This window comes from Abramis brama (genome assembly GCF_963993115.1).
Source record: "Abramis brama genome assembly, chromosome: 8".
In the NCBI taxonomy this organism is placed as follows: Eukaryota; Metazoa; Chordata; class Actinopteri; order Cypriniformes; family Leuciscidae; genus Abramis; species Abramis brama.
The window spans coordinates 30,516,624-30,543,473 of NC_139970.1; the positions used below are offsets into that span (position 1 = coordinate 30,516,624).

Here is a 26,850-nt window from a genome sequence, read left to right on the forward strand (position 1 = left end):
CTCAGTGTCCTCACTCACGTTATTCTCTTTCAGATGCAACTCAAATACTTTATTAATACTTTAACTTGAAAACATTTTTAATATGGGTAGGTAGTACTGTAGCCTAGTGGTTAAAGATCTGGCTGGTAACTGAAAGAATGCAGGTCCAAAACCAATAATTTACAACAAAACATACTTAAATATGAATTAAGAATGATGCATCATCCAATATATTATTACAGCAAATTAATTGAAACATTTGTTCATTTAGTTTTAATGCCTCCCTACCTGATGTCTTCTGATTTTTACAGAATCTAAAATGTATATCTAATAATTCATTTTTGAAATAGAGCTAATGTAAAATAATAAATGACATATTTATAAGATAAAATAAAATATATGTACTTTTTAGTTCACTCAAATTGAGTAATGGCAGATTTGAATTTTTTTTAAATATATTTTATTTAATAATTAAAAAAAAATTATGATAATATAAAGATATATATATAATAATGAAGAAAATCAGAGAGGTATACCTTATGTGTGTGTGTGTGTGTGTGTGTGTGTGTGTGTGTGTGTGTGTGTGTGTGTGGAACATTGTCATTAGACTGTAGATTATGAAGTGCAACTTTAATTCATGGAATTATTAAATAATGAATTACAATACTTTTGAAATAATAATACTAAAAAAAACCTAACACTAGAATTATTATTATTTATTTTTTATTGCAGTGCATGTGTTCCTGTAGCTCATGGTCAAACATGGCAATAGCAACACCAAGGTCATGGGTTTTAATTCCAAGAAACACATGCTATTAAAGTGTGTTGCATGTATTGTAAATGGATTTGGATTGAAGTGTCTGCCGAATGCATAAATGTAAATGTAATGCATATTGATTGTAACATAACTGTTTACTACACTATAAAGGGGATTACATTTTTTTTTTCTAATACGAGGTACTTCAGATTCCTTTCATTTACCAGCATAATGTTTAATAAGTTGACATGGTGATTAATCTTGGAAAGCTGTTTGTAAAGACATGCTGCACACTTTACAGTGCTCATCCCAGCGTTTTCTCTCCTTATGACATTCAGCTGGAAGTCCCAGTGGACTCGGTGATAAAATATATACTCTTTAATGTGCCAGCCCCTGTTTTTATTTGTCTGGTAGACATAACATCCTTTTTCTTTTATTTCCAGAGGGTTTTAACGGCAGCCCCACCTGTGACATTTTACACCTGCACATTTATGTGTCAACCATCGACTGAGAGAAAATAAATGATATTTATTTTCCTCCTCTGTTTTGCTCTACCAGGTTCCTCTTGAATCTCTTCCAATCATATTGATTTTTTATGCACCGATTCCTTTGAGGGAGTTAATTCATTTGCCCAGAATGGCATTGCCAGTCTGCTGAGGGGGCGGCAGTAGTGTTGAAACATGGTCAATGAGGGTTCACCACCTTGTGCCATATGGCCTTTGTTGAGAAGCCAGGGCCCTTGCTAATCTCAGCTAGCCATATGCATCTGCTTGAGTGCAGTTTTTTCCTATCAGAGAGTTTTCGTGCCATATGGAACGGGTGGGCTTTGTCTCCCAACATATCCATGCCCTCAATGCTACCGAGAAACACATAATTTCCAAAAATGCAAATGCCTATTTCTTAGAAGGGCCTCTCATTTTATCTGTATGTAAAATCTCTCAAGCATTTATAGCGGCTATAAATACAGAAGCATCAATAATAGAGTGCCGCGTGACACTGACAGAATGGGCTATCAATCATACGTGCTTGATTGGGCATGCTTGTATAGATGTTAATTTTACATCTCACAAACAATCTGGGTGTATAAACACCAATTCAGGAAAATAATGATTTATTTTACAGCACAGTACTACATGAAGTGTGTCATCTGGTGTGCTGAATGTGTATGTTTCTCTGCTTGCCACCAGAAGAAACCCCCATGTGCACGCCGACGGCGAGAGACGGCTATGAGAGGCTGTCGTTTGCAGGTCAGACTTTACCTCCAGGATTCCCCTCACCCTTCCTCTTCCCTGATGGGCTGTCGTCTATAGAGACCCTTCTGACTAACATCCAGGTAAGAGACCTCTCTGTCAGAAGATATTTAGCAGAAAGTGAAATACGCCATGAATGGTCTTTCTTGATCCAGTTCTTCCTGGTTGATTCATATGGTCTTCTAACTACTAATTAGTGAATTGGTCAAATTCAGACTATTCACAAAGCATTAATAAAATGCTTGACGACAAAAATGTGTTATGTTCGGAAACCAGCTAAGACCATCAAAGGCTCTCAGGCTGGTTTAAGTTCAGTTTACAACTGAATTTCCCTCAAATGGACATTTGAAATGTTTTTTTTTTTAACCTATTGAAGTATAAGACATCCAAAGAAACTGTCGCACAACATCTGAAATAAATGTTCAATAACCAAATTGATAAACAAACCAAATTGATGAATTGGACTGAATATAAAAGTAAAAAAAGAATAAGTCATAATAACTGAGTAGTATGATGATTCCAATAAAATGTTTCCCTTGAATTTTAGCAGACTATCTGCTGTTTGCTATAGTAACGTTCTATTTTAGCCCACTGTGGACTGGCCAGCTGACACATGTCATGATCTTATCACGTCATGTGTCATAACACAGTGAACACCAGTGATTCTGAAGATTACACATAATGGAAGGAGATGGCACATCAAGTCGTTTATCACAATTTATGGCAGTCTAAAGCCACCGTTTGGAAAATATTGTGAAAAGAGGCTGATGTGCTGTGATATTAGCATCATGCTTGAGGTTAAGTCAAACATTCATACAGTAAGAAATATTCATGCTGTTTACATTTAACAAACAATTTCCAATATTGATAATAAGGAGATTTTTTTTCTCGAGCACCAAATCAGCATATTAGAATAATATGCATCAAAAAACTATTATTTTTAATAAGAAGTGCCTTTACTAAGTTAATACCCGGTGCAGTTGCCTGTGGCAGGTTTGTAAAAAAGTTAAAATATTAGTTTTTTGGGTGCTCCTCCAGCTGATGTTTTTCCCCATCAAAACAAATGCACAGCCGCATATATTCACCACGACTACCTTGATCACAACTGTGGTTGTCATGCAAGTGAGACCCAGTCAGAAAGATGAATGTAGTTGATTAACACCGCCTCTGAGACTAATGATGTGGGTACAGTATGGGGAGTGAGAGGTTTGCTCATTGCTCTTGTGATATGGCCATCAGATCTATCGCGCTGCTTTCGGCCCCATTGTTAATTAGCAGGACTCAGTTCAGTCAGTCATCTTTAATCATGATTTCAGGGTAATGTTTTGATTGAACATTCACACACAAATCAACAAAACGAACCCAAGCAGAAAATTGAGATAAAGCAACTTAGTCTAAATTGGGGTCATACGAAGGAACAATTAGTATGATATAGCCCATTGCATTTGGCTTAATTGCATGTGTACAGGGAATAATTGTTTTGAAATGGTCACCGCGCTGTTTGCACGGCAAATACCTTTTTAAATGTTGTTTTGAGACAAGCTGCTGTTTAATTCAAGATTTGATCGTACTTATACAATCTGCTGCTTCACAAACTGACGAACAGAAGTTATAGTTTAATTAAAGCTTATATTGTGTCCATGACATGTTGATGTTCATTTGAAGAATGACAGTTCATCCAAAAATGAAAGTTCTGTTATCATTTGTTCACCCTCACGTCCAATCATCTTTGACATTGACTTTGGAAAACAAGTTTCTTCTAAGAAGTTTCCGAACTTCGAGTGTCACTGCTTTATTATAAAATAAAGCATTCGGATAGTTGATTGACTCCTGACTAGGTGTGTGTGGACTTTGTATAACGTGAGTTTTTTTCTCCTGCTGCTGCTGAAGGGTTTGCTGAAGGTGGCAATTGATAACGCCCGCGCTCAGGAGAAACAAGTGCAGCTAGAGAAAACGGAGCTAAAGATGGAGCTGTTTAGAGAGCGAGAGCTCAGAGAAACCCTGGAGAAACAACTGGCTGTCGAGCAGAAGAACAGAGGTGTGTATTACTCACACACACACACACACAAACACACATGCACACACACGCACACTTAAACCATAGAGTACACACAATTTGTATATCACCTATAGTTTGATTCTTGGTTCTAGAGGAATTTAATGAAAAAAGGCAAAGCATTTTACTGTACAATTTTAGAAATTCTATTTAGGGGAATATTTGCCCCTATCAGTTGTATTTATTATGGCTCTTTTTTTTTCTCACTACAAAAAAATATACCATGTGTCATCTTTTTAATCAGCTTAATAAAGTATCCTCAGTTTGACTAATTAGGTTGAGGACTTATTATCTATAAAATTAAACCAACAGAATTGTATGTGATAAAATGTGTGTTGCTTTCCTGTGTCGTTGTGGGTGGTTTCATGGTACTGCTAGTCAAATGCTAAGAAATATAGGTGATTACAAGGTCATTGCTAGGCAGTTAGTAAAGGTATTCTGGGTAGCCTAAGTTTTGCAATGATGCAAAAGCAACCACCATAATTATACATTTGACATGCAGGACAAAAAAAGTATGTATATCGTGGCCACAAATTAACAATTTGTTCCCACAACTTGTCCTGTTTTACTAAATTGTGGCCACGTTGGAATAATTTGTTCCCTTGTTTTAAGTAAATCAAACAGATTAGTTCAATGTGGCCACGATTTACTAAAACGATTGAATTAATTAAGTCATAGGAACAAATTCTTATCTCTTTCCCCGCCATTGATGGAAATTTCCTGCTTTCCATGTTTTCACTCTTATACGGTAGGGGGTGCTATTACCAGACTCTCGTACATTTCATTTGAAAATTTCATTTCATTTCATTTCAAAATTGAGCGGAAGTACGTAGGAGGGCGGAGCCAGGCTAGCGCTTAAACATTAAACGGCATAATTCTAAACTGTCTAATGTTACTGAATGATATGTCGACCCAGGACGAAGTATAGGACTGTGAAAGCTTTGGGGGTGTTTACAGACTCGATCTATGTTTTGAACATTGTTCTGAATCAAATCTGGATGTTGTCTTTTTTCAGCTTTTTGCTCAAAATGTTGCTTATTTTTAAAACTTTCCCACATTCAAGTGCTGATAAAAAAAGAATGCATTAAGCTAGAATAAAACAGGGTCTGCAAAGTCTGTTCTTTCTTTTGACATTGTATATTCAGATATGCAAACAACAAAATATTCTGGGGACCATTCAAATTTTGTGAAAATGATGGCGGTGGCTGGCAACTTTTTTCAAAAACGCTGGCAGGGAAAGAGTTAATTCGTGGCAATGATTTAGTGAACAAATTCTTTATTTGTGGCCACAATATATCTTTTTTTTTTTTTTTGTCTGCATGTCAATACCCCTGCATGTGAGGTACTGTATAATTAGGGCTACAACATTTAAATATACCGGATGTTACAAAAAAATCTGAAAAAATTAATTACTGAGACTTTTGTGTCCTCTTATTTTGAATTTTGCTTGTAGCTTGTTTGTGCTAAGAACATGAATGGCAAGTCAAATCACACCACCTGTTATGGAGATGTGTGTGTGTTTGTTTTTAGTGATCATACATTTGATTTCTGACTAGCAAACAATAAAACAAAAAATCCATAGACTTACATACCGTTCAAAATGTTGGGGTTGGTAATTAATGAATTCATTTATTTGAGAAGATTTGAAAGATTAAATACTTGTATTCAGGACGGATGGTTTAAATTAATCAAAAGTGAGAGTAAAGGCTTTCACATTGTTACAGAAAAAAAATATTATACTTTAAATAAATGTTGTTATTTTGAACTTTCTATTCATCAAAGAATCCTGAAAAAACAAAATGTATCAGAGTTCTAACTGATAATATTTAGAAATGCTACTTGTGCACCAAATCTGCATATTAGAATGTTTTCTGAAGGATCATGTGACTGAAGTAATTCTAGGCATCAGTTTTTCATCAGAGACTTTTGGTGGCCTTTTTTGTCTTGGGCTTATAAGCCAACCACCCACAAAAATGTTAGCATGGACAAGTACCAAAAAAAACTTCATAAATGCCAATTTTCAAAGCATAGAACAATTTGTGCAAAAGTGCATTAAAATAACCTGAAAATCTATGTTACAAACACAGTTGTTAATTACAAGCACACAAAATAAAGTGATAGAGACAAGGTCATAAATCGAGCAGAATGAGGCATATTCACATTTCGATCAATACATGAGCACATATTGATTATGTGTGCAGAAGTGCTTTTGGGAATACAGTATATTACAGTACATACATAGACAGTGAAAATGAAAGATATAAAGCTTTCATTCGAGTGAATGTGGTTGAACTCATGGAAATATGAATAAGTCATTTATATGGTAAATGTTTCTAAATGAGCCACAATATTTCTCGAGGGAAGGCCATGATTGGACTACAGATTGATAATAGTTTAGCTAATAATTTTCAACTCTCTTTGAGATTAAAACTGATATGTGTATTACAGATGGCCTCTAGTTACATACTCTATTGTATTTTATTATTGCATGAACATATAATTATGAATCTACATTTTGCCATCAATAAATGATTTCGATTTTTTTTCTGCACAAAAGTATTGTTAAGTGTGATTTAATATTCTCATGTTCTATGTATTTATCCTACATAATGAATCAAATTGAGCTTATTAAGCCAGTTTCACAGAAGGTTCCTTATAAATGTGCCTACAGCCCTCCAGCTTTCTTCTGTTTAATATTCAGCGTGCTTCTCTCCTCTCCTTCTTTACAGAAAGTTTCCCTTAACCTCGTCTCATTGGCATTTTAACCTAGGTTAATCCAGGTTATCGCTGGCTCAATTATTTCGCTAATGACACAGTCAATTTCTCATTGAACTTTTTTTCAGCTGCAACTTCTCTATGAATATTTCCTCACCGACAGAGTTTGAAAAGCAGCTCTCCATCCTTTAATCCAGCTATACCTCTGCAAATGACTGGGGTCCTTGACTGCTGCTTTTCTGTGTTCTTTGCACACAGCGATCATTCAGAAGCGATTGAAGAAGGAGAAGAAAGCGAAGAGGAAATTGCAGGAGGCACTGGAGTATGAGTCTAAACGACGAGAGCAGGTGGAGCAAACCCTGAAACAGACATCACCCACAGAAAGTCTCAGATCACTCAACGGTGAGACAACTTGCCTGTCTAACGTTAACATGCTTCAATTTGTTAAAAGGTGCATTTTTGCCACTTCATGTGGATTCCTAGATATGGAATTTGCAATGTTGATAAAGGTCACTTCATGTAAAATATATTTTATTCATTTGCTGAGAATAATCTGATGAAATATGCTTCAGTATGTTAGAGATTACTACAAAACGAAACCTTCACATCGGGGTCTTCATTACAAGGGTTTATTTTGGGATAATGACCAGGTGACTATAGAATACATGATCCCAATTAATACACACCTACTGACCAAAAAAACAAAACATAAATGGCCATGAAGTATGAATTTAAGTCAAAAATTGTATTATATGAAGAAGAAGAAAAAAAGGATTCATAAAAGAAACTTGAAGCTTGCAGTGGTCATGATAAAAAATTTTGACTGCAAAAAAATCTGTACAATAAGCTGATATATAATGTGAGAACTTTGCAATATGATGAAGTGTGCGATAAAAAACATATCTTCCATAAAAACAAGCATTTTCTTTGCTTTGAGTGTTTGCTGTCAAAGTAATTTGAGCAAAGTGTTGTTAAAGTGTTGTCAAAAGTATTGTAACTCAAATTAAATCAAAACCACTAAATCTTTTTTGTTAAATTAAATAATGCAATATAAATATATCAAATATAAATATAATATGTATGCTGAACCTAAAAAAAAATTAAGAATTAAAAATGTTGCCTTGTCATCTAACTGAAATAAAATATATAAGTGCTAAAATTACTAAAACTAAGATACAAATAAATTAAAACTGAATAGAGATGTAAAACTAATATTAAATTAGAAGTTATTATTAAATTCTAGAAAAAAGCATATAAATAATATTGAAATAACACTACATTTGACACATTTTTATTACATCATAAAAGGTTTAAAATGTTGAATGAAACAAGTACATTCTACATTAGCTACATCTGTACCAAGCAAGATCTATAAGATCAGGGTAACGTGGCGAAATTCTCTGTTCAGTATTCATAACACTGCTCATCCATTGGTCGAAACTTTGCCCTGACCCGAGCGATCTGCTTTGCACATCCGCCCATCACGAAAGACGAGGCTAGAAAACTTTCCTAATTAAGCGCAGATGTCATGGATGTTTAATCGTCATTATCTTTTCATTTTGCCAGACTCGTTGACCCAGGAGATAGAGACTGACCGCAGCAGTGGCAGAACAGATGCTGAGAGGACAATACAAGGTACGTGTTTTTCAAGAGACTATAAATCTGGGCTCAGCTCCGGTATATGAGCCTCGCTTTAACTCGGCCTGCTGTTCATGCATGCAGCCTGCCATCTGGGCCGCAGATCCTACAGTTCAAGACAAAGGTCAAGATCAGTGGGATCTGTCAAGAGAACATTTCTAGACAGGGAAAATATATGAATTTATGACAGTGGCATGGTCTGCTGTGTTGGAGAATTGAAGGAGTTTGATGAGATATTAAACAAGGAACAAGGAGAAGATTAAACATTAAACAAGCCAACTGAGTCGATTAAAATTGTACTTTTGTTTTGAAGTTTTTACCAGCAGGGATGTATTAAAATATTATTAAAGGGATAGTTCAACCAAAAAATGATATATTATTTCATCATTTACTCAACTTCAGGTACTTCCAAACCTGTATTCATTTCTTTCTTCTGTAGAACACAAAATATATTTGGAAAGGTTTTTGATTTTTTTTTCCTCATGCAGTGAAAATCAATGGTGTCCATTGTTGTTTTGTACATGTTTGACTTTCTTTATAAATGTGCCTACATCTATAATATACAGATTATATATATATATATATCAATATGGTATTCAGCTCAATAGGTAAAGGATAATATTATATGGATAGAATCTTTGGATAGAATCATTTTAAAGATAGACCCCCTTGACAGTAAGACCCTTTCTGTTGTGTACCTCAGAGACCAATCCAATTTAATGAGCATAATAATAAGTTTCATTATCTGAAGATGACCCACAGTGGAGCACAACACACCCACTCAAATAAATACACACACACACACTTTATTGGTTTTTGGGTATTTTATGGACCCGGTTTAGTCTGGTATCGTTTCACAGAAAACCACTTGCCCAATTGCAAATGTTTCAGTCACACTCTTTTAACTACACCTTAAGTGTTAAGTCGCTCATCGCTCTGATGTCTATTTTAATTGTACCCAGCAGCACATGTGATACAAAAAATGTCGTCTTGAGTGGTCTCAATTTCCCTTTGAAAATAGTGTGTGGAAATTGCTATGAAATGTGGGAAATGGCATTTTAATACCCCGTCGCAAGTAAAAGCCCCGTAACCCAGTTTGATTAGCCTAGTTAATATTTTGGTGTGTGTGTGAAGGAAGTTTTTAGTAAAAATAAATGGAGATCCAGTGCAAGGAGTATGATTTTGCCCAACTAAATTGAGTGACATTGACTTGATGAACAGGAAATTATTTTTTTTCAGAGCATATAATGTCATTAGCATTATGATGGTTCTTATGTCTAAAGATTAATCATTTTCCAGCATTAATTGCTAAAGTTAGTATAAGCATGGAGGGGAGAGAAGCTTGTTCATTACTACTTGCTTTTGTCAGTAGTTCATTTGAGCAGACATATTGTGAAATTTGAGATATTTAGGTAATATGATCTGGAGAAAAACATATGTATGTTTTTTACTGACAGTTATTGCAGTTATAGTTATTGCTCCACAAGATGCAATCGTTTCAAAAGTGTTATGGTCAGTGTCCTTGAAGAATTGACTTAAAAACTGGCCACGGGAATTGTGTATAAATAGCATGTGTGTCTGTTCAATTATTTCTGTGTTCATGTCATGGTTACTGTGGACTACAACCAGTGTGGCATAATTACTCTTAAATGGCAAAAACATAAAAAAGGGTGCTGATAAATTACACTTGCATGTGAGGGGAAAATTCTATTCCAATCTGTATACAAAAAAAGAAAAAAAAGAAACCAAAGAGACGTGCTATAATTTCAGCACTTGGCTGTTGGGAAAAATAATAATAATGAGAGCATAATTTCAGAGAACTAATTATTTCTATTTGTCTTTTGTCACACTCTGTAATTCTGCTATATTAACACAGTCTGTGTTTATTAATTGCTTTTCCAGTGTTTTGAATCCATTCCAAGAATAAGCTTGACTGTTTTTCCTGGCTCCTTGCTTCTGGGAGCACATCTCGCCACTAATTCCTTGTGATACCGAACACAATATCTCCCCGGTATCTTTTCCCGATGCTCAGCGCGCGCGCCTCGATGTTTTCTGCAAGTTTACACGACCCTGTGAGGGGAGATAAAGTTTTTTGTTGCAAGATTAAACATCAAAACAGTTAAAGTGAAATTAAAATTAAATGAATGAATGTCACTGAAGCAAAAAAGGCAGTAATTAATGGTTCCCTTAATTGTCTTCATAAAATATTTGCATGGGCATAATTTGCATAATTTACATGTATTAATTAATCTTTCAAAGGAATTTTATGCTGAGAGAAGCCAAAAATTCCTTTGTTTTATTTAGTATCTAATGAAATATTTATCCTCTTTAATGAACTTTTCATCTTGATTTGAATATAAAAATGCCAAAGTTTTAACATATTTTAATGAGGGGGTTCTTTCATAAAACAACATGGCAGTCATTCGATTTTTCCCACTCAAGAAACATTCCTGGCACTGTTTGCATAAGCTAGTTTAGCTACACTCCATTTGACCCAGAATTAATATGCTAATTTGTACATGTAAGATTAGCTTTCTGCTTGTTTTTGTTGTCGTTTTTCTCATGTTGTTTAAATTTGACTGTGGTATTTTAGTATTGTATATTTTCTAAATAATTTAGGATAATAGTTTTGTTTTTATTTTTTGATTTGCTTTATTGAATATTTGCTGTTGTTGTCTGATATCAAAATATTGTACTAACTATCTCCAGCACCAAATATGGTGCAATCTGATAAATTAAGGCAATCAAAATCACATGCATTTATCATGATCTGAATAAATATGTATATAGCATTTCTATAATGGGGTAGATAATGTGGATGAAGCTCTTGAAATGCCCTGTGAGCCTAGAGCCATATATTTGATTATATTCAATATTTATCAAGATCACAATATTAACCCTTTTTAAACCTGTAAGAGCCGAGTCAATGGCAAAACGCATACAAAATAAGGCATGTTGCAGCTCTATGCACAGGCTGCAATTAATCAATGTTCATCAGATTACTGGATTCACATGAATCAATATTTATATATTTCAGAGTTAAATTAAATCACAAAGCACAGATTTAGGAATGTACATCTAATACTAGAAGAAAAAAAATACTTTTTTTTTTTTTGAACACAAAATCAAAATGATTTTATATCTGTGGTATCGCTGAGCAATCCCAAAAAAGGCAGAATATAAATGGTATGGTAATAAATCACTTATGCAGCAGATACAGTATCTGTCACACCAAATCTCGTTTCAACCAATTCCAACACAGAGCAACCTAGGTCAGTCCCTACTTTTGCTCATCAGAATATAATTTTATTTGCACTGTCAAAGAGAGAAAACACTGCTTAAATGCAGTGATGCAGCATTCCCGGACACAGAGGAAATGTTCTGGTAATAAATGTCAAACACGCTCCTGAGCCATGCTTAACAGATGCTTTTACCAGAAGAGGCAAAGAGAGCTGCCGCCCATTTAGGCATGCACTTGCCAATGACGGTTCGCTGGAAATGGACAAAGCTCATTAGATCGTACACGTCAGAGAAGACATTACAAAATAAAGGCTGCTATTTTCACTAAATTCCATTTATGCATAGAAAGTGTGAAGTGCCTTACATCATGAGGGCAATATTATGTTCTTTAAATGTGACATACATTGATCCAGGGTTTCCAATGGTGTAATTTGTGCAATTGCATTGCATCACTGTTACTTATCCTTGCTTTATGGCTCTGTTCTGTATACTTACTTTGTCTCTCCCTTTATCAATAGCAGATGGAAGACTCTTTCTGAAAACCACAGTGATGTACTAACAGCATGACGTTGAAGACTGGCAGCGTGTATCGTATGAAGATTCTCCAGAGTCCCCTCGCAGGGTAATTTAGTCACAGAAACAGGTCAATCGCTCGTAGAGGTGCATCAAGGGTTTATGCTTGGCCCGATGTGAAAGACGGATTGTGTTCGAATGTAGTATTAGGACTCTTATTCTCAATGATATAAACGTTATATAATGCCAGATGAGGGATTGGATATGATGAGTTGGCGAAGGTGACAATTTGAGCACAGTAAAATGTACCGTTTGGTACACTCGGTGATAATATTTACAACAAATTCACAGCACTGAAGATTTTTTATACTGTATTTAAACCAGCGAAAAAGCTTCGAAAATTAAATCTGATTCAGAGGTTTTGTTTTGTATTAAAAAAAAGAAAAAAAGAACATAAATCAATGTCATAACTATTTGCCAAGATGTTAATGATCCAAACATGGAGAAGAACCTCTGAAAATGTGAATTTGAATATATGTTGATCAACAGAAAAGACTAATATTTGCTTTTAATGTTTTCTAAACTAGAAGAAAAAAACAATCAAGTTTCATTTCTATCATTATTGTATATACAAGAACAGAAGATAGGTTAACTCACTCACTTTGGTATTTGTATATAATGTTAAAAGTTGGTATTGTGTATGCAGTAGATCTATTAGAAGAACAATGCCAACGTTTATATTGAATTTATAGATTTGTTTTGTTTCTGAGCCATCATTCTTTCAATTCGCTGCCACTATGGTGAGGAAGCATGCAGGCATGTAAATGTGTTGTCCTGAATTCATGTTATTCAATAAATACTTAACTGTGCTGAACAAATGTACTGTACTTAGGGTTTCTTCACTCACATCCAGTAAAAGTTGATAAACACTACTATCTTATTCACAGCTACATTTTCGATTTGCAGTGATATGAATCTGAAGCTTGTATGGATTGATTTCAACTTCAGTTTATGGAAAAGTTGTATAGCCAAATGTTACCCATCATTATTACACTCAATTTGGTGTATTACTTTCAGTGATAGACCCCCTTTAAATAGTATCTAATGCATCATAATAAAAACATATTTATTATTCTTGTCAAAAGCTTGTCATTATCAGTAACAGGCAACAGGTTCCCATCAGAAAATTACAGACACAATAATATTAGCCTTTTTTAATCTGAGATAAAAGAGGACGATAACTGGAAGATAATTATTCATAATTGCCCCATGTGAATCATATTTGATAAAACTGCATATTGAATTTGGATTTTTTTTAAAGGATTATAGACTTTTAATTGTTTGTTTTTTTATTATTATTGTTTATTTTTAAAAATGTTTGAGAAGATTCTTAAAGTATTTGACAGATTTTTTTAACAATTGCCAGCAAAGATTGCAAACATCCTTCACACATTTAACAGAAAACAAAAATCAAGTAATCATAGCAATCCCAAACTATCACATTTGAATAAAGAATGAAACAATTCAGCCAGATGACTTTAAAATTACACTGTGCTAATTAATGGTAATGTTGAATATATTAAATTATAGATTACAGGCTTTTATTGTACCAAGTAGATGATGATGATGGTGATGAGGCACTTATTGGATAATCAAGAAAGAATATGCGTTGAAAGGATCCTTTATTAGATGGACGTATCCAATGTAATGGGGCAGCTATTTATACTATAATCATAGACATTATTTTGTCACACATTTGTCCTCAGTCTGTAACAATTCCAATGTTTATTGTGTTAAACTACATGTTAAAGTATCTTTTACCTCATCAACGAGGACTTGCCTTTTAGTTTCTTTTTATGTGATGTAAACACTGTAGCAAGATTTATGGACATATTGTTCCTTATTTCTTTCTATGGCAGTAAAGGAAACAAATATTGAAAGGATGTCTTGTTTTAAAGTGCTTTCCCCTCTTTTCTGATCTTGTCTCCTGTAATGACATGGTATGTAAGAGTGCGTGCGTGCGTGCGTGCGTTTGTGTGTGTGTGTGCGCGTGTATGTCCGAGTGTGTTACTGCACACATGCACTGAAGTGTATCTGTGCAAAGTTGCATGAGTGTGTGTCTGTTTTCTATTCTATGGTGTTATATATGGTAATAAAATATTTGTGAGTCAATGATTATTAGACTAAGCTCTTTTGCGAATGAATCACTTTGTCATCATTATAAACAACTTCAGATAGAAATACACACTGTTTGTGGTGTGACTTTACCATCAAATGTCACTGTGTTTAATGCAGTTGAACTCTTGAATCTATGTGATTTTACTATGGTTCAATCCAAAAAGAATTTGCAATTGTATCCTAATAAAGAGATTGTAAATTTTCAGCTGCAAAACAAAACATCACGTATGATATTATGTAAGCTGTGTGCTTATATTTTAATCTGAAGGGCAATCAAAATTTTTCATGGTTGAGTTGTAAAACATGTGTTACTGAGCAATGACAATATCTAGCAGTATAAAACCACTCATGCTTAGTACAGTGAGCACACTGCTCTACACAACACATGACTGAGAAATAATACCTTTCATTCATTCCAGCTGAATGGGCACAATATTCCTGGGAAAAGCCACATATTCAAAATGTGCATGAAGAAAGAAGGAAACCAGAAGAAACTTACATCTCTTTTGTTTAATTTAATTACTTATTGATAAACTGTTAGGATTGAGCCAACCAGGGTCACTCATGTTATGCAGTACATTTTTTACAAAAAAATAAAGAATACATAGTGCTTATTAATTTGTACTTAATCTAATCAAAATGTTCAAACCAAACATGTCTTCTTGGTAATATGATTTTAATTGGTAAGCATTTCATAAATTTGCCCCTTTCCACTTTCTAGCTCAAAGAAAAAAGCCAATTCCTTAATGACATCATACTTATAACATCTCTAAGTATTAGCAATGGATTTGAGCTGGTTTGTCTCATTTTAAAACATCAAATCAAATCATAGAAGTAAATATATTATCAAACAAAATCAAGATTACCTTCAAGTTGACACCCTTATGTAAGGTCACTCTCATTCTCTTACTGAGCAATGGCTGTTTGTTTGTAATTTTTTTCACATTTATTTTTATAATTCTGTTTATTTCATTGTTTTGCCATTGTGTAAATTATCAAGTTACAATTAGCCTAATACAGCGCCTGAGCTTGACCAGAACATATTTCTAAAAGCTTGATACATCTTTTTATAGAAATACTTAGCACAAATATTACATCTACAAGTTGCAGAGCTCAGAAGGTAGTGCGCAACTGAAATGACCCATGAGAACACCTAACTGTTTGGCTTAGGAAACTGTTTTCCAGTGCAATGCAGCTAATTGATATTAGTGTTATTTCAAATTTATAAAAGCTTAGGCAGAATTGACACTGAATGACAATTTCCTGTCGTAAGCAATTCTGATGGAAATGTGTTGACACAGCACGGCCGTGCACAGGTCCATTTTGCATGCTTTTGAAAGCGTTGCTGTAACAGAGAGGCTCCGAGATGAATAATTGACTGGTCACTGCATAATTCAACACAGCATTGTAAAAATTCAAGGTCTGGAACGTTTCATGTTTTTCTTCTTTATTGAAAATGAGGTTAAAGTTTCTATCAACCTTGGAAAAACTACATATAAAGTGGCAATCAATGGTGACTGTAATTCAAGTTTGGCCCTTTCACGAGTATAAAAGGTTTCTGTCGCTCACCGCTGAAATTTGAACTGTTAGTGTTTGATGCAGTAAAGAAACCACAAATGTGCTGTCTATCAAATTGTGTGTGTTTTTTGTTTTTTTCGTCTTCCTGCTTTGTATTTTAGTAGACAGAGATCAGCATTGTAGCTCCAGCAGTGGATCAAGACTCTCTGGCTGAGAATATGCTGTGTTTCTTCTCTCTCAGACAGAAATATACAGTAGTTATGAGCTGTTTGATGTCTTGTTCTTCCCCAGCTATTTAAGCGAGATTCACCCCTCCAGCTAGATGTTTCATATCACTGCACATATTGTAATAAATTCATTTCAGTTAGAACATGACTTTGAGGCACAAAGACCAAAATATCCACGGTGCTATAATCACGTTCCGTGTCGAGCACATTTATAACGAGCGTTGCTCATTCCAAACATGGACCGTGTCAATGTCATCACTTTGGAGTGTGTGTGCTTTTCTTGTGTCGAGTGTGCATATAAAGACATCCTCCAGGTGATTATTTCCCAGTCTTTTCATTGCTAATACCGCCATACCCAAGATGATAATATCGGTCGATTTGTTTAGAGCAGATACAGTAACTGTAAATGAATTCACATGTTCAGTGCTATTTACTTTTCAAAGACTGGTACCATGACCTGTCAGCTGATATAGCTTACATTTTAGATACAATATTGACTAGATAATATGATAGAGATAATTTGTATGTTTTGCTGCATGAACGACAAGTTCCAACGAAGCCACAGCAGAATTGTATTGGTTGCGTGTCTGTGCAAAACAAACACAGTAATGGCATTCCTGACTAAATCAGTGTTTCTGAAAGAATCATTTTTTGAGAATGATTGAATAACTCATATTGTTTCATTCTTAAATGAATCAAGAGGCTGCTCATTGCAGAGCCAATGGGTGGAGCTTGACTCCCCCTCGCTGGACGTAATGGGTGGAGCTATAGACGGTTCAACCACACCCTAACCTTACCCATAATCCTATCGCCAAACATAACTCCACCCATTAGGTCCACAGAGGTAGAGCTGGACTAGGTTAAGCTCCACCCATTACTTCCAGAGAGGGGGAGCTGGGTGTCATTTGGCTCTACAATTGAGCACCACTGAGTACTATATAGCAGGTGAAAAAGAGTAGGCCTATGTGAGAAAAGAAGTATGTTCGAATTCACAGTACTCATAAAAGAGTAGACAAAAAGAACCCTGAAGTGTGCATACTATGGACACTTGGGAGAGGATTTGTGAATGGCAGTGAAGCATAATGACAACATGGGAAATGTAGTACATCTGCATTACATTCAAACTATACACATTCATACTATATAGAACATGCTCGCAAAGTAACTTATTCAAAATAAGTACCTAGTCAAGAGATTATGTGAAATCGGACGCAGCCAATGCTTCGGAGAATCACTGACTTGTTGACAGTCATTTATCGTCACCTACGGTGTATCAATATAACGAGTCACTGAAAAACGGTGCGCAAATAGACAAGAGGAGTAATACAAATATTGAAATGTCCCAGCTTTTCAGCGCTCTCGGAATGCCACTTTGCCAATCAAATTCGAGAAGCAGAACTATAATATTAATGACCTCCAGGGCCTTGAGTCTTCAAACACAAAGGAAGCCTGATGTGCAAGTTGCATTAATGAACAAATTAATACTCTAACTAGCATGAATAATTCTTATTTCATTCAGGTAATAAAAAAAGATAGCATTTGAACATGCTGCCCACTTTTATCTGAAAACCCGTTATAAGTTCTAGGTTTGTTGATTCTTTTATTTTATTTTAGACAGTCATTTCCCTCGCACGTCTGCAGCATAATGCTTATTTCAGACGCATACTAAAATGTATAATTCTGGGGGGTTTTGTCAGAGATTTTGGTGGTCAGACATAATTACTCACCCTCATTTGACATTCAGCACAGTTCATAAAGTAAAAAGGTATCAAAGACTCACCAGCCATGTGACTGTTCTTCATCTGCTCATCTTTGAGTCAGTGAGGAAGGAAATCGCACAGGCTTGATTGAACACAAGATAGACTTAATGTCATCTAATCAGAAAGACCATTATGTATTAGTGGAACCACCAAACAGAATTATCTGACAAGGGGCAGGCCACATTATCTAAATTAACATTTTGCAAGCATGAACATGCAAGGCCACAGTGGAAAATGAAAGGCTACAGGAGAGCGGCCTGCATTTAGACATTCGGGCAGTAATTATTAATTTATGCTTGTCTGTGGTCTTAATGAAAATGAAAGCCAGGAGAAGAGAACAGGGAAGGATAATGTGCCGTGAAATTGAGTTTCATTTGTTCAGGGGCCACCTTTTAACTTTTCCTTTCTTCCCAGGAAATGAAACCAACCAGAGTTCTTGTGTGTTTTTCCTCTGTGAACCCCCTCCCCCCACACAACCAACCAACACACATCTCTCCAGCAGACATAGACAATCTCTTGACCTCTGCAGTATCTGTAAATATCCTGTCTACCTCTGTAATCTACTTTATAGAGCCCTGCTTCAATGACCATTATTTCTTCTTCAATAACAACTGCTCATGTTAGCACTTTGTGCTCTACCAACTGATACTGAACGCAACCTGTAACAGATTGCACAATGATACAACCGATGAACAGTTGAAGCACGATGTAAGATATGGATAATAAACTGGGTGTTTTATTTTCTTAATGGTTATGAATATGCACATACAACTGTTGGCCCTTTTCTAAACTCCACCCTTGGTTACTTTTGCAAGCTTTACAGAGCATTGTGTGGGGGGAAGAAACATGAACAGGAGGTTATGAATGACACAAATCCTCCACAAACTATATAATACAAATATATTTTCTATTTTATAGCCTATCTTTTATAGGCTAATCTATAAAAGAGCATAAGCTTGTTTGAGAAACCAGCGGCAACCGAGGTAGGATTGGTCACGTTGTTGGTCACGAAGAGTACTAAGTAGCCTATACTCAGTAGTCAACTCAAGAAACAAGGGCTGCATCCAGAATCGCATAGCCTACTTCCCTACTATCCACCTTATTTTTCAAGTAGAGCGGGCGAGGCCATTTGTAATTTGAATGTGTCTGGCTTCCGGTGTCATTCGCTTCCAGTTATTTTTTAGCTGTACAAAACAGCTTGTTATGCTGCTTGATATTGCAACCTGGTAGGCCTATTTCTTAAAGGGGTGGTTCAGGATTTCCAAGTTAGCCTAGGTGTTATTTATCAGTGGAGACAGTTTTCAACATTTTTCATCCAGTCCTTCCAGTTGCATAGTTCGCCGGTGCTAGGCTAGCGCGAGTCAATGGTATCTGCTAGCCTGCCATTAAAAACAAGTTTTACCCACTCCACAGTACACCAAAAGCAAATAAATTATAACGCCAGACTATTGATGTAAATGTCTGTTGAGAGAATAATGTTAGAAATCAAACTACCCTTTCATCGCATTGCAATAGTTATACTTTGTTCCCTGTATTTATTAGCACAGTCTACAGCAGCGGCGGAGTGATATTAAGTTACCTAGGCAATTGAGAGAGCCGCCGCTGACACTCATCACTACAGAAGCAGAGTATATTTCACGAAGAAATCAACAAGACATAGGACTATGGCCACGTTTGAAAGCCATGCCAATGTTTCGGACTTTGGAGACGATGAAGACGAGGAATGTGTGTTATTCAACGAACCGTACATGTATGAGCCGGAATACACAGACAAACTTTTTGGTGACCATCTATTTGGTTTATTTTTTACAATTTTTACAATTTCGAAATGCACACCGAATCACCATGTTGCCAATTCCTTAGTTTACAATCGAATGTTTCAATATCGTTGTTCAAGGTTACTACTAGCTAGCTAGACGTCCCGACTGTAGTGTGCTTCTGTTCTGTGTTTACTTTTCAGCGCAGTACTAACCGGAGCAAAGTAAAATTCTGCCGCTGCTGAGAAACTAGCTCCTGTAAATGTAATGCGATCATTGAGATGCAAGAGTAGTTTGATTTCTAACATGATTCTCTCAACAGACATTCACATCGATAGTATGGCGTTATAATTTATTTGATTTTGGTGTACTGTGGAGTGGGTAAAACTGTTTTTAATGGCAGGCTAGCATACCGTTGACTCCGGCGAACTATGCAACTGGAAGGACTGGATGAAAAATGTTGAAAACTGTCTCCACTGATAAATAACACCCAGGCTAACTTGGAAATGAGGTCCGATGTCCAAAATCCTGAACCACCCCTTTAACATATTATTTTAATGTATTGTTTTAATTTATAAACACGCTGGTTTGTAGCGCAAACAGTTTTACGGTTTACTGCACTTTGATATCCCTACTTAATAAGGTGGATAGTAAGTTAGGTGAAAAACAGTATGTGACAAAGTAGCCTATGTCCGAATTCATAGTACTCTTCTTTATTGAAAAGTAGTAGGCAAAAAGTACCCGAATGACCTAGGTTCCTTCTTCCAGCTAGATTCAAGTGTGCAAACGGACACTTACCTAACCGACAAGGCCACGGGAAAGGATTTGTGAATGGCAGTAAAGTTGGTCACGTGATAATGACAACATGGAATGTAGGACCGGATTAAATTCATACTACACAAATTCATACAATAGAACATAATTTTTTTAGCGGTCGTGAAGTAATTCCTTATTCAAAATAAGTATCTACTCAAGAGTATGCGATTTCGGACGCAGCCAAGTTCTCAGTGTAGGCTATGGCTTTCCTAGTGTTCAATCCGGTTCAATCTTGTCCACTTTAGGTCTGTGGCTGCATCCTTCAAATCTACCGCGTTAACGACAGTCGTGAGGACCAATGAAGTAGGCTACAGTATGAGTGTGTTTGTAGTTTCTTTTTCTCCGCCTTTTTCTCCTTATGTTTGGAGCGTGTTAACTGACAAAATGGGCTATGATTATAATGCAGCGATTTTTTGAGTTTGACGGTTGCAGTCACCTAATCCTTTATGTGTTTCACGATTGAAACGTCAATACAGGCAGTAAGCGTGAGTAGGCTACATGAGAGCAATTTTATTTTTTACCTCATATTGATCCAACAAATCAGTATGTATTTTAATTTAGGCCTTTTATGGGAAATTGTAATAGCCATTGTTGTGTAATTAAAATGTTTTATGTTTTGCAACACAAATTAGAACTTTAGTACTTTTTATAGTCTAGCCTAGGTATCCTTTACCACTTTAAAACTTCATGCTAATATTGTAGGCTCATGTTTAAGTATTTAAAAATTCATAAATGTAAATGAATGTAATTTGTTCAGCATTTTAAAGATAGAAATATGGGGTGGAAATGTATTTTTAGGGGAGTTGTGAAAATTGGCATAGTTATAAATGCCATTGAAGAACCTTTATCTATAGATTAGACAGATTAGACAGCTTTAATTAGCAAATGTCATATTATTAATGTTAAAATCATTTCAAGAGGCATGTTTATTCTGATCTAGGCTACCGAAAGCAAATGAAATTTTTGTTCCAATGATATTTGCACATTGGCGCTCTGTGAACAGCACCTGTGTGACGAGAGCAAATCCACTATCACGTGTCTTGATCCAGGGATTTTTCTTCATTTTGTCCACTTGTCAAAAGGAAGCCTTGGGTGCACGAGGACAACATGTAAACCCTCTGAACATACAGCCATTCAGACACACAGAAACACATACAGAAGCTATTAACCCTCCTCCAGCTCATCAACTTTGCTTTGCAATCTTCTCTCAGAACCATTAGAATACCCTGAAGAAATGACTTTCCAATTAAAGGGGATCTAGGAGAAGACAGCCTTTTTATCTCTGACTCCAGGAGTTCTTTATTCCAATCATTTAAATTGGAATTGATTTTTCAATTTAGCCACTGACTGTTCTGGACATACAGCAGAGGGGGCCAAATAGAGCTGCGTTCTGAAATATTTGTCCCTCATAAAGTCACGGTGGCCTAGAACGCATTAATGTGTTTTGCACGTCACTGCCGCAGACAACAGATTTTTAGCTCAGCATGCTGATGGAGAGAAAGCCCATCAAGAGTGGCCACCTCCCTCACACTGCAAAGCACTGGACTGGTGCCTGTGGTTTCTTTTTTCTGGCCGAGTTTGATTGGGTTTATTTTTCTTGTAAGGCAGCTATAATGTTGTGCACATTTAAATAGTCTTACTCATTTGATCAGAAGCCATGCACTGAGTAGCAATGTAACGTAGATTAGGGGTGTTGAAACCTTGAGTGCGGTGGGGTAGGTGTAGCCCCCCCACTTGTAGCCCCCCACTTGTAGCCCACATACCCCACATACTGTACCCTTTGTCTATAATAAAATATGATATGTAGTCACTGTTGGCTTGCATTAAATGTGTTATTTTCTTGCTGTAATTCTCTATAGTTTTAGAATAGCAACGTTTTCTCCACTTTTCTAAATGTGCACACCCAATTTCAGTGCAGTGCAAGCCACCTAAAATAACTTTAGGACTAAGATCTCAAGCAAATGAGATGACAAATCATTGACAAATCATTTAGAACTACTGGGTAAACATTGTCAAGCAATTTATATTCATGAGGCAGATTGATAAAGTTTTTAATGTGGACTTGATGATATTAACAGGTAAAAGTGCACTTTCACTTGCATTAAGAAAAGAGCAGCAATGTCTCAAGTCTGATTTTCACTGTGGCCTCTGAATACAATTGGTGCACTTTGACCCCTAGTGGCAGTCGTAATGAACTTTTTTTTAATCATTTGATGCATTTTATTTATAATCATATTCATGTTAAATGGTTCACATTTAGGCTACATTTTACAGGCTAGCCAATAGAGCCTACTACAGACTAAATCTCCGGCTTGAATCATACATAGTAAAGGAGAAAAGAAAATAACTGTGGGAACATAAAACTTCGAAGATTATGACTGTAGAAGAAAATGCAGACAATGCCTGAACAATGTCACAACTCTCGAAATCATGTGGAGCGTTCATTTACTTGTGTAGAGTTTGTTTCTGGCACGTGTCCTTTTAGATAAGATCATCTGCCAAATGCACAAATGTCAAATATGATAGAGAATACATGTATGTTGCATTGGACTATTTGTACATGGACTTGAAATCTTTAAACCTCCTGTCTGTAAAAACGAATCAATCTTAACTTAATGGTGCAGTAAAAAAAAAAAAAAAAGACTGAGCCACAATGGCCAAACTTGTGTGTTTAACAGGCCTCAGCTACTGTGTAGTCCAGCCTCTAACAAGCCCTGCCATCAGCACTGTAAATTTCCTCCAGCTTCAGCCCGGGCGGAAACAGTTGTCTTCTTCAATTACAATTGGAATCAGATGTGCTTGTGTTTTCCAGCCAGGCCTGTGAAGTCTTCAACAGCACTGGCAGCTGCCTTTTAATGAGCATTTATTGTTTCGCTGGCCATGGATACCACTTTTATAGGGTCAGGTTCAAGGCGGAATGATTTTCTTCGCACTGTTTTACAGAAGCGTTTAGAGAGGTTTTTGTGGACTGATGGTTCACTCTAGGCTTCCTGACAGCTGTGTTGGCTTGTTTGGCTCTCTCCCCCATTTCTTTTTCTTTTTCTCTCTCTCTTGAGTTGTTTAATATAGTTGTGTCGCAGGAATACGGGCTAGAAGATTAATGGACGCAAAGGATCGGTGGCAGTTGCGGGGAGATGCAGGACAGAGCAGGCCAGCAGCCATCTGTTCTCACTACCTTTATGGCTCTCTTAATGGAGGACAGGAGACAAAAGCATCTCCACCACCAGGCAGGCGGTGAGCATTTCTGTAGAGACACTGTAAACTATTGTCAGTTCTTTTGACGGCATGCAAGCCAGCCACAGACACGTACACATACACGCACTGAGTTTCTCCCAAATGTCTTTTTACCACTCAATCAAGCGTGGTTGGGAATGGTCCAAGACAGTTGCGGCATGTTTAGAAGAACAACACTACGAGAGAAAAGTGATTAAAAGATCCTCTTGAGGCAAAACAGATCATTCACAGAGACAGGATAGCGTGTAATCAAATTAAGATGAAAATATAGAGATGGCCCTTTGGTCTTTTGAAACGAAACAGAGATGTTTTCAGAACTTCATCAAGTGTTGGCCGATGCTCAAATGCAAATGCAGTCTGGCACTGCTTTCTTTTGAACATCATAATCAGAACGAGACTTCAGTAGACCTTATGTGGCCTTCATGTAGAGTTGGAAATATCGTAATTAGGAGCTATGTGCACATAAATGAACAAGTGATGCCGTTACCAGTGGCAAACTCATAATTGTCTATGATACCCGAGCTGTGAATGCAGCTCTGAAAGAAAATTACAACATTTTTGTTATTATTTTCAGTGCTGTAGTTCAATAATATTAAAGTTGTATATGACAGATTATGGTCAATGTAAAGCTAAAGCATGTTAGATGCCATGCATAAAAATCATGTGGGTTTTGTAAAAGTGATGCAAATGTTTTCCGATTTGCTTTTTCACAGATAAAGAATGAATGAATATCATTTATTTATTTATTGGCTACTTGTGAGTTTTGTTTCTTTTGACTTAATAGTCAAAACTTAATAATATGTGACTTAGTAATCATAATAATGTCTTTTAATCAAAATACTTTATCATAAATTTCCATGATCTTAAAGTCTGTGCACATTTTGCCTTATTGTACACTGTTTTCTGTACATTCCCGAAGGCTGTTGCGCCACTATTTAAATTATTTTGATCAATTCAAGTCTATTATTGTTGTATCATCTAATTCAGGTAATGCCGCCCCCAGAGCCATAGAGAGAAAGAGTTGCGACACTCCCATAGACCTCCGTTGTAAAAAATGGCGGCGCTTTTAACCGCCTACTTCCGGGATTTGAAGATCGGATTAGTTCCAAACACTGTCATTTGGGCGTTGGACACCATTCACTTACATTGCTGCACATCGAGTTGTTCCAGAGTTAAGTTGCTGAAATATCGACCTCTTTTGAATTGTCAACTGTCTATATTGTATCAGAGGCCCTTTGCGATGTTTATACTGGTCTTCATTTGTACATGCACAGCGTAATTATTTATTATGTTGGTTGTTTCAACCAATTTTCAAGCACTGCCTGCTAGCTAGTTAGCTAGCGCGACTTCGTCAGCTGTGACAGTAAGAGTTCGGTAATGAATCGCTACCACCTTTATTATAGCAACTTTTATTTAATTAAATTTTTTGGGATATACTAACTTTTCATTATGTTTTATTGTCTTGAGTGAAACGGCTTGTGAGAACAATTGCTGGACCTCGGATTGTTATGGCCATCACCAGTCCTGTCTGTTTCATGGAACACCTGCCCCTGGTTTTTGTTTTTGTTCACACACACTCACACAAGCACACATTTTTGTTGTCTGTCATTGTTTATTAAAAACTATTTTATTTGAAAACCTTCATTTGTATCAGCCATGCTTAATTGATGTCTCAATAGCTGTAACAGAAGTTACAAGTGTTTTGTTAGTTAATTGTTTAGTGCACTAACCCAGAGTCATAGAGAAAAATCTTCACTCTGCACTTACCTATAGACCCAAACATAAAAGCGTAAATTCGTTTTTAATCTGTTATAGTTTTGATAATGTGTATGGCTTAATCTTAAAATAATATTCTTAGTCTTAACATGATCATGTTTCACGTTGTGGTCCTGGGGGTGAAGCTAGCTTAAGCGAATTCTGAACGGGCTGCCACGGCAGACCTCTTTGCGTGATCACGAAGGTAGGCTAATAGCTGCTGAATCAAAATTTATAAGCAAAATCACGGGAATCAATAGCCTAATACAGCCCAGTTGTGCTAAAATAAATATCATGAGACGACCATCATCAGATGAATGATATGGAAAAGTTAAGTTAGCTAAAGCCAATGCTACCCATGCGAACATGAACACTAAGCTTTTCCCTCCAAAAATATAGCCTAAAACTTATCTCCAAATGCAAAACTGACATTAACAAAATGCAATAATGCAATAACAGCTGAAAAAGTACTTGGGTGTGTGTTTTATTTTATATTTACCGTTCAATAATGCAATCGCTGCTGTCTGTCCCATAGAAGAACATGACAGCCAGCGTACGTTTAACTATTACGTACGGAACTATTGGGGCTTACATGAACCACGTGACAGCCATAGCGGCGACATCAAAGAGTGTCGCAACTCTTTCTCTCTATGGCTCTGGCCGCCCCTAATCGCCACCTAAAAACAAAACGAGCTGTGGCTGGTCACTTTAAAGGTGAAATATGTAGTTTCTGCAAAACTAGTGGCACCTAGCAGAATTACAAAAATAAAGCATGCTCAAACAACCTTGCAAACACCTCTTTTGCTCTTACAGCAATTTTAGCTGTCATGAGTAAACAATTGTGTAGGCTAACTCTTTGTGAGAGCAAACGCGAGCTTCTTGCTTATTATAAAACCATCCCACATATATGCACCGGGCGCATTTTTTTGTACAACTGTTTGATGCTGTCTACACTGGACACATCAAAGTAAACAATATAAACTGGTACATTTGTCTTTCTGAATAGGTGCATCATGCTGATCCTGTTATTGAAGCGCCCATTGTAGAGTGTAGCATCACAATTCACTTTGACGTGTTCATGACCTGTTTAATCTTTAAAGGGGACATAACACACGCAGTTTCTGCCAATCTCATGTTAAATCTTGAGTACCTATAGAGTAGTATTGCATCCTTCATATCTCCGAAGAGCCTTTAGTTTTATCAGATTTATAAAAGACAGCTGAACCGAGTCTTTCCGAAAACAGCCGTGCTCCTGGAGGCGTGCCGTGCAGCGCTGCCGGCGGCTTCCGTAACCCGAACTTTCACGTTGATGGGTGCACTCTTGCTCTCGCTCTGGTTGATGTGTGCGCACGCTCTTCCGGGAGAAGTGGCCATACAAGGAATTACGCCCTTTATAACGTCATACGGGGCCATACTCGGAAAAAAACTTTCCTGTATTTGGCACAGAAATGTCATAC

At 36.4% G+C, this 26,850-nt stretch overlaps 1 protein-coding gene across 11 annotated transcripts in view; it reads left to right on the plus strand.

Annotated features, from left to right (window-relative positions):
* Nucleotides 1-14,324, plus strand: part of dachd (dachshund d) — a 106,051-nt gene extending 91,727 nt beyond the window's left edge. For 6 of the 11 annotated variants that reach the window (XM_084122316.1, XM_084122308.1, XM_084122313.1 and 3 more), the window contains 5 exons: nucleotides 1,924-2,069; nucleotides 3,877-4,024; nucleotides 7,016-7,159; nucleotides 8,324-8,392; nucleotides 12,154-14,324. In XM_084122316.1, coding sequence (XP_083978442.1) covers nucleotides 1,924-2,069; nucleotides 3,877-4,024; nucleotides 7,016-7,159; nucleotides 8,324-8,392; nucleotides 12,154-12,194 — 548 coding nt within the window. In that variant the 3' untranslated portion in view covers nucleotides 12,195-14,324. The remainder of the gene's footprint in view (nucleotides 1-1,923; nucleotides 2,070-3,876; nucleotides 4,025-7,015; nucleotides 7,160-8,323; nucleotides 8,393-12,153) is intronic. The other 5 variants (XM_084122311.1, XM_084122315.1, XM_084122318.1 and 2 more) reach the window with 2 other exon arrangements.
* The last annotated feature ends 12,526 nt before the right edge of the window (nucleotides 14,325-26,850 follow it).